At 36.6% G+C, this 8,712-nt stretch overlaps 1 protein-coding gene across 1 annotated transcript; it reads right to left on the reverse strand.

The window, feature by feature from the left end:
- Nucleotides 1-4,095: 4,095 nt before the first annotated feature.
- LOC114738716 (uncharacterized) lies at nucleotides 4,096-7,895 on the reverse strand. Its single transcript, XM_028926780.1, has 4 exons — nucleotides 7,518-7,895; nucleotides 6,573-7,415; nucleotides 6,283-6,480; nucleotides 4,096-6,141 (listed from the first exon to the last, which is right to left on the reverse strand). The coding sequence occupies exons 1-4, from the start codon at nucleotides 7,561-7,563 to the stop codon at nucleotides 4,442-4,444; spliced, it is 2,787 nt and encodes a 928-aa protein (XP_028782613.1). The 5' UTR covers nucleotides 7,564-7,895; the 3' UTR covers nucleotides 4,096-4,441.
- Between the last annotated feature and the right edge of the window lie 817 nt (nucleotides 7,896-8,712).

Here is an 8,712-nt window from a genome sequence, read left to right on the forward strand (position 1 = left end):
TCCTCCACTTTTAAGCTCCCCAAAACCAAAACCACCATGGGCCCCGCTGAATTGTCCTGCTTCCTTACCGACATGTCCATTAAGGTCCCCACCGATAAAATTTTTTTCTTCGAGTGGTATGCTTTGAACCAACCCCTCCATATCTTCCTAGAACTTATCTTTAAGGTGTGTCTTTGCCCCAACCTGAAGTGCATAGGCACTAATGATATTGATAGTATCTTTTCCAACAATTACTCTTAACGATATTATTCTGTCCTCAAAGCTTTTAACCTCTACCACGTTTCTTTTCCATCTTCCATCAACGATGATACCAACCCCATTTCTTGCACTCACCTTTTCTGTATACCAAAGTTTATACTCTCCAAGTTCCTTGGCAGCTTCTCCAGTCCATTTGGTTTCTTGGAGGCACAAGATATTAATCCTTCTGCCCCTCATAACTCCTGCTACTTCCATAGATTTCTCATTCAACGTCCCAATATTCAAAGTGCCAAATCTAATCTCAGTCTCATGAACTAACTTCTTTAGCCGCATCCGTCCAAGAGAGTGCGGTAGCCCTCACTCATTTAACACTACATCCGGGCAACGATGCAGCGGCTCTAACTCCTTTCTCACTGTACTTGAGCCATACAACGCGTCACTTCTGGGCAACGACATAGCATTAGTGTAATTACTTCGTTGATCCATGTTCATGAGATTCGACGGGTTTTTACGTTAGCTGTCGAGGGCCTAACACAACCCTCCTCTTTTCTGGGTTTGGGACCGGCTATACAATATAGGCGGAGTTTAGTTTGTGAACACTAAGCATAATTAATTAAATCATAAGGTTAATTAACTTTGTGGTCCAAGCAGAGGCAAGCATTAATGGGAAAGCATTAATGAAGTGGCCATGATCTTAGCATACAGCTTTATCAATTCTCTTCTGCGGGGTGCATAAATCTATGCTTTAATTATGACAACGCTAAAGAAGATAGTAGTAGATTCAATGAACATAAATTAATCAATCATGTTTTCCAAGATACTCTCGTACTAATAATCAGATATGCTTTTACTACGTTGTAGGTTTAATCATTAATGAAATGGCAAAAAAAAAGGTTTAATCATTAATGAGATACAACGAGTGATTCAATGGACATGGTTTTCTGAATAAATAAATTAGTGCATTACGTATTTGAATTGATTGATTATTTTTTGCTAAAGAATTTATTGATTTATCTATAGAGAATCGCTAGAGGTATATAGTAGGTTTATCCATTTTCTTACGTCATATTACTGTTTTTTCCCCATATATTACATTAACTTTAAGTAACGGATTGCACTTTTTCATGACTTTTTACTAGTATGCTTGCATATTTTTATATATACTCTATTTTCGTTTCTCAATATAAGAATTATTTGACTAATTTAAGTAAATTAATAAAATTAATTAAGTTAGATATTTTTAATAAATAGGTATTATCTTCCTTAAAATATTCTTATTATTCATGTTTATTAGTTAAAATTATTATTTAATGAAACATTTAATATGTGCAACTACTACAAAGATTATCTTTAAAAAATAGATAAATATAAAAAATAAAATAAATTGAAGTCTTATATTTAATACTAAATTAAATCTCATATTATTTTTTACATTAAGGATCATAGGTAATATTAAGGATAAGTTGGGTGCTGAAATTTATTAAAAGCCAATCTACTCATAATTTGTCAACACTACTGTATTACTCGGATACGGGGTGTGGCGGTGCTAAGACCAACCCAAGTGACCTTTTGAAGCAAAAATCAATGCACCAGTTATGAGCGCTGATAAGGAGTTTGGTTTTGATTTTAAATACAGGATTTTTTATGCATTTTATTTCTAATATTTATCACTTTTTTTCTCATTTAATCCACTTAACTTATAAATTAATATATAATTTAAGATTATTTAGAAGTATTTTTTGAGAGATCAGTTGATTTTTATTACATAATTAAGTAATTTATTTGACCCTTTTCACATCCTTAAATTAATTATGTAGATCTTATATTAAGAATTAGAAGAATATTAAATTGACTTGACACGAGATTAAGACTCAAGAGATATAGAGAACAGAGAGATTGACAGAGTGAGTATAGAAGATTTCAGATTATTTTTTGATAGGCATAGATATGCTCTTATTAGAGATAATCATGTTCAAAACACTTTTAGCTACTAAATGTGGGTATCTTTTACAGTAGAAATTTGAATTTTGATTCATCACGTTATGAGAGACTAACTTCTTCTGTAAGATCCAACTCCTGTTGATAAAAGAACTTTAGATTAGAGCATGCACTTGTCCCCCTGACCTCTTATTTAATTGAAGTGGAAATTATACTATCTTCCATTGTAATGGATGAATCCGTAGCAGAGTTCGGTCCAAAATTATATGATAACATTGGGATCCAATTAAATCAATCTGGAACTCTGAATAGTACTACAATTAAATACAAAATTTATTATATTAATTGATAATATATTAACAATTGGCAAAAGTACATCCGTAAGTTTATACTTTATATAAGATTTTAGTTTAGTCCTTATTTTTCATTCCTCTCAGTCTCTAATCCTAACACTGTTTTTTTTTTCAATTGTAACACCATTAATATTAAAGAATCATTTTTAACAGTTATTATTATTTTAAAAAAATTAAATTTAAAAAATCGTTTTCATATTCTAAGCTTGTTGTAACTTGGATTTTCCGATTTCCTTTTACTACTGAAAGCTTTCTAAATTTAACTAGTTTAATTGCAATAATGAAATGGTAACTAATGTTAATTATCCACACATATATATTAAGCGTTAATATGAGATTCAAAGATGTAGTATTTGTAATATTATGTCTGTTAAAATAGAAATATATCAGAAATTAAAAATTGAAGTTTATACTTTATACTCTATAATGATCAAATTGTCATTAATTCCTCATGCATTGAAGACTTCAGTTAATAATTACATGTGGACATTAATAATTAGATTTTTTTGTCTTTTTTTTTGCCAGCTTTTTTGGTCAACAATTAGATGTTATGCTTATATCAGCCAATTTTTTGACCGGGTACTTGTATAAGCCAATAAAAGGTTTATGAGTTTGCGGATTGTGTATTTTATAAACGTGAGAGACCCGCAACTTCATTCGGAGCCTTCCTGCGAAGCCTCGGAGTTCAAACGATGTTCTTGTGCATAAAACACTATTCCTTGTGCATAAAGAGGGGGGGGGGGATCTGCAACGAATTCGTCCTTTCGACGTGATCACTTGCCTCCAGGGGGCCTCCCCTATATATGTGTGTGTTTGTGTGTAAGCTTTCACTTCTTCACCTCACTGCATTTCAATGTCTCTCTGTTATCTCTCATAATCTTTTTCCATATATATCGTTATAGAGCCCTCTTGTCTCACCTCGAATCCAGTTTGCTTCCCCCCACCACCACCACCATCAACAAGAGCAGCTCTAAGTCGTCGTCATCTTCCCTCCGTCTACACTGTTTTACTGTTAGTCAAACCAACCTCGCCAATCTCGGGAATGAGGAAAATGTGGAGACCCCGCAGAATCTTGGTGGTGTCCATGGCGTGAACTCTGTTCTAGAAACCAACGTTGACCATGGAGTCAAAGGCGGTGGTCATGACGATCCCAGTGATTAAGGTCGTCTTTTAGGAACGAGACCACGCCATGGACACTACCAAGATTTTGCAGGGTCTCTACATTTTTCTCCTTCACAAGATCGGTGAGGTTGGTTTGGCTAACACCGAAGGAAATGATCTGTGTTTAAATTGATAAAAGTGTAGGAGGAAGAAGGTGAGAACTTGGGCTTGTTGTTCCTGATGGTGGTGGTGGAGGGGGGAAGCAAATTAAAGTGGATTTGAAGTGAGACAAGAGGGCTATATAACTCTATATATACCAAATTATTTCACGGCAAGCGGCGGCGAGGGAGAGGCCGTTGACCACCCGTCTGCGATTACTGTTCACCGGAGAGGAAGGTACGAAGGAAGAAATGAGGACGATGGTTGTGGCTGACGGAAGATTTGGAGAAGAAGAAAGGAGAGAATGCTCCACGGAAGCCAATATTTCCGGTGAAAGGTAAAACTTTTGTTTTTTGCCACCAAAAGGTTAAACTAAGCACCGCTTAAAATGAAACAACCATAAATTTCGTAAATGTACCAAACATGGCATTTCCTTCTTAGTACAGATATGAAGACAAGATGCCTCAGTAATAAAATCCCCACTCTTCTTCCCACCTTTTGATGTCTCCCAAAAAACTTCAAACTTAACTCATCTCACCATTCTGCAAACCAATATCTCTTCAGAATTTCACATGTAAAATCTGTTTCAGAAAAGACTGAAAAAGAAAAAAAGAAGTCAATCAGCAGTAGAACTCAGCACCACAAAGCAGAAAAACCGAAACAGGCGCATAAGCAATTGGTATATGAGTGTTTTAGTTTGTCAAAGTCATGCAACACATGCAGCTGCTGAAGAGCGAAGGCCTTGGCTTGCGTTTTTCTTTTCCTTTAGGCGAAGCATACTCCATTTCTTTCACCTCCTTCACTGTTCCATCTTGTTTTTCTTGTTTCTTTGGCATGACTAGAAGATGAGCTTCTTCTTCTTCTTTCAACAGACCTAAGAATGGGGCATGGAATTTCTCAGAGTAACTTCTTTCCATAGTCACTATTTTCTCCTCCACTGGCATTTCTTCATGCAGAGATATGCTTCGTTCATATTCAGCGCAAGGCTCAAGATTTAGATTGCTCTGGTTTGACGAGCTTTCGGTTGCAGTCTTGCCCTGATGAAGCAACGGAATGTGATCCGATTCTTCTTTTGTCGCTTCTATTCGGAGATTGAGATTGAAACTTGGAGATTTTTGCATCAGACAAGAGATATTTGGATTCTCAGGGTTTGATTCCGTGCTATACCTTGTTGTACTTTCCATAACTTCATAACCTCCATTTGCAACTACAGGATTGTTAAGAAGCGGTGTACCGGACAGATTGGCCTTTGAAGTTGTTATTTCTGCTTCTTTTGGTGATGTTGCTTCTGCTTGTTGGGAATAGTCCTTCTCTTCTTTCTCGAATGCTTCATTATCGACGATGTCCAGAGCTGGCATGGTCAAATTTGAAGAATCAGTGTTGCCCTCTTGGTGATCTGAAGCTTGCAGGTTGGCAAAAGTAAAGATCTTGGTTTGGCTGACATTGTCGTCTTGATGTCTAGGTATAGGTAACATAGAACAAGAATTCTGCAGGGTCTGAGATTCTTTTTGACCTGAAGTTAAAAGATGAGAGTCAAATTGTTCTGACATGTCGTTCCCATCTGAGTCTTTTAACGGCTTAGCCTCTGGCCTTTTCTCTATTTCGTCAAGAACTTTCTCCTCATAATTCTTTTCCTGTTCAGGTCTGCAATTTACAACTGCTGGGCCTGGGATAAGTCCATCTCCTTCAGCTTCAGGAACCATAAAACCTTGTTGAACTAGAGTAGTGCTGATTTCATTTGAATTTGTGTTGTTATTAATGCACGCATCAAATCGGTGTCCATTCTCAGTAAATTTTTCCTCAACTTGATCTGTTTCGCCTATCCCATGAACAACCCCAGCAAGAACTACATTCTCTTCTCCATTAGACCTTCTATTGATGATGTCAGCCTGAAAATCTTGTGAATTCTCCATTTCTGATCCTCTTAGGTTCGATTTTCTGTCTTCTTGAAGCTCCTTACACATTTTCTCACTGTCAAACAGTGGTCCCTTATACATATCATTGGATTCTGGTGGTGAATCCACAGAATGATCGGTAATACAATTGGCCTCGGCCAATAGACTGCAATCGCTCTTTTCATTGATGCTAGAAAAATTATCTGTTATCTCCGAAGCACGTCTCTCTCTACTTCCTGATTCATCTCTTTCTCCGCCTTCAGAGCTGACTCCACATAACACGTTTTCTTGGCTGTCCTTTTCTTTATCTGAACTGATATCATCATCCATTAAAGGGAGGGTATCAGTATCAGAAAGATCACTTCTTTTCAGTGATTCACTGCCTTGAAGTGATGGTTCTTCAAGAACTTCACCAAACTCAACATGCAAAGAATGTATCTGTGATGATTCTTGAAGTTCTACATCATTTGATGTTGAAACGACAGTGTTCTCTTCCTCTGCAGGAATTATAAGCAACGTAGTTCAAGGTCATAAGGTATTCATGTTTACAAGGGATAATTTAGATTCTTACTTTCAGCAATTGGATGTAACATGTTATGTAGTCATATATGATGGGGTAAGGCTATGAGCGGCCTAACCTTGTTTTATTGAAGACTCTTCATCAAGGTGGTGATCATATGCAACAGGCTGATCCTTACATAGATCTATTTGCCCGTCATATTCTTCAGTACTTTTCAACGAAAACTCTGACAGGGTTTTACAGTTCTCAGCTCCTTTATCTGCCATTCCAGCATTTGGATACATTTCAAGTTGAATGATTTCAGTTATTTGATTCCCTGCAGATTAGAATACCAAATATTCATTAAACTAAGATACTTTATATTTGTTAGTTTCTTGAAATATGGCATATAAAAAAGAAACTGCTGACCTGAATCGGAAAAGGAATCTTTGACATTAGCTTGATCATCAGAAGACAAGTTGGTAGCTTTTCCTGAACCATCCGAGTCTCTGGAAATAGGATCCATTGCATTTTCACGTGGTTCATCATTATAATGAGTTTCTTTTTGTGTTTCGTGTTGAACTTCAATTGTTCTGTCATCTAAATCAATCCTTGCAGCTTTTTCCTGGACAATTTCGCCTTCGGTGGATGGATGATTTTGATGATCTCCATTTTTATCGTCTTCACAGGCATTTCCTTCCTCTATGGCATTTTCAAGCTCATTTGGCACATCATTAGAAACCAGTGACCTATCATCATTCAGAACATCTTCAACTTCAACTGCAGGAGGCATTTGACTTTCTACGATTACAACATCTCCATGAGTATCACTTTTTGGTGAATCATTCTCAAGCATGATCGCCGATTCAACAGTAGTCAATCCTCTAGCTTTCTCTTCAACATTTTCATTATCAGCCGTTGGGATCATTTGATTTGGCCCTTTTACATCATCTGCATGACTGTCTTCTTCAAGTGTATCTTTTCCAGGTTCAACTATTGCATCATCAGAAGCCATTGCAGTTTCTTCTATTTGACATCTGGCTTCCGATGTTGGGGCTGTCTGATTCTCTCCCTTCTTACCATCTCCAAGAATATCGCCTTTCAATGTCTCATTTCCAGGTTCATTCCTATCATTTGAAGCCAATCCATCAGCTTTTGTTTCATCATCACTGCCTTTAGCAGCAGAGATTTTCTGACTTTCTCCTTCCTTGCTCTCTGCTCTCACTTCCTCATTAAAAGTTTTTTTCTCAGCTTCGCTTGAATTATCTTCCTCTGCATAAGTGAAAACAAGAATGAAAATAATCAAATGAAAAAAAAGTATAGAACTCTACCTCACCATATTCAATTCAATACTTCCAATAACAAAGTAAATACCATTGAGAGCAGATGTCGTGTTGTTATTACCCATTTCATTGCCCATGCTCAACTTGCCAAATCCTACAATATAAGCAAAACAGGGAGAATTCAGACTAATACACTATTCTTCAAACAAATGGAATGCTTCTAATAAAGAAGAATGCATCAAAGGAAAGAACTCCAAGTTTGATATCTAAAAGGCCAACAATTGTACATCATAGACCATACCATGGTCGTGATGATGATATTCACATGCCCCTCAGCTTTCAACATCTGAGGACAGCTTGAGTTTGGGATTGCCAGAGTGTTTATACTTGATCAGTAACAGATACTAACACCGTATTGCTTACAACAAAAGCCTTATTTTGAGTCATATGTCTGCCTAATAATAGGTAGGTACCATCAAGTATATACTTGAACATATCTGGCACTACTAATTTGTGCTTGCATTGGAACTTATGATAAGGTTCTTGCGGGTCCATCCTTAATAAGTAGCCTGGTTTGCTCTTACTAATGATTTGCTCTATGGTTTTCTTAAACCGTCCTTGTATAAAAGGCATGTAACCGAGGAAGCTATAATAATCCTTCTCGCTGACATTACGACAAACATTTGGCAGACACAAAAGAGAGAAAGTTGAGGATAGTTACCTGCAAGTTATTAAATTATTATTCTAAGAATCTGATTATACGTATTCAATCTAAAAAAGACGTCCATGTGCTTTTCTTTTGCGAGAGAACCAAAAGCTATGGGTTGTCTGAAAGTGACTACAGAAGACACAGGACCCATCCAGCCGCGTTAAAAAATGGAACTCAACCACTTTTCCATTAACAATTGGCTACATTAAGATTTACACACACAAATTTCTGAATTAGATCCCACCAAGACAATCACCGAAACATAAATACACCGAAACTGTGGGTCAGTTGATTTGCATTTGTAGGCTTTAGGTGCTTATAGCCTCATGTACTTTAGAGCTGGGAGGCTACGAAAAAGGGCACACTTTGGTGCCGGGCTCATTATGGATGGATGAGTGAGCATTGCATTTTCTCTTTTGTGGCTCCAAGCTTTTTCAAAATGACAAGTGGTAAGTTGTTGGGAAAATGAAACTTATTTACTCATGATTTGTACGAATAATAATCAAATATCTTAAAAGTTAAAATTGCTTTTCTAGATAACATAAATAAAATTAAATTGATCCTGACGTCCTTTAAA

Source organism: Neltuma alba, unplaced genomic scaffold (genome assembly GCF_004799145.2).
Source record: "Neltuma alba isolate B1F8T4 unplaced genomic scaffold, ASM479914v2 tig00013668_pilon, whole genome shotgun sequence".
Taxonomy (NCBI): domain Eukaryota; kingdom Viridiplantae; phylum Streptophyta; class Magnoliopsida; order Fabales; family Fabaceae; genus Neltuma; species Neltuma alba.

Excerpts from the sequence above, each read along its gene's own strand:
- LOC114738716 (XM_028926780.1), bottom strand. The coding sequence starts at position 7,563 with ATGGGCAATGAAATGGGTAATAACAACACGACATCTGCTCTCAATG. Across the intron at positions 7,416-7,517 it reads CACGACATCTGCTCTCAATG|AGGAAGATAATTCAAGCGAA; the intron begins GTATTTACTTTG and ends TCACTTATGCAG. Across the intron at positions 6,142-6,282 it reads AGAGTCTTCAATAAAACAAG|AGGAAGAGAACACTGTCGTT; the intron begins GTTAGGCCGCTC and ends TAATTCCTGCAG.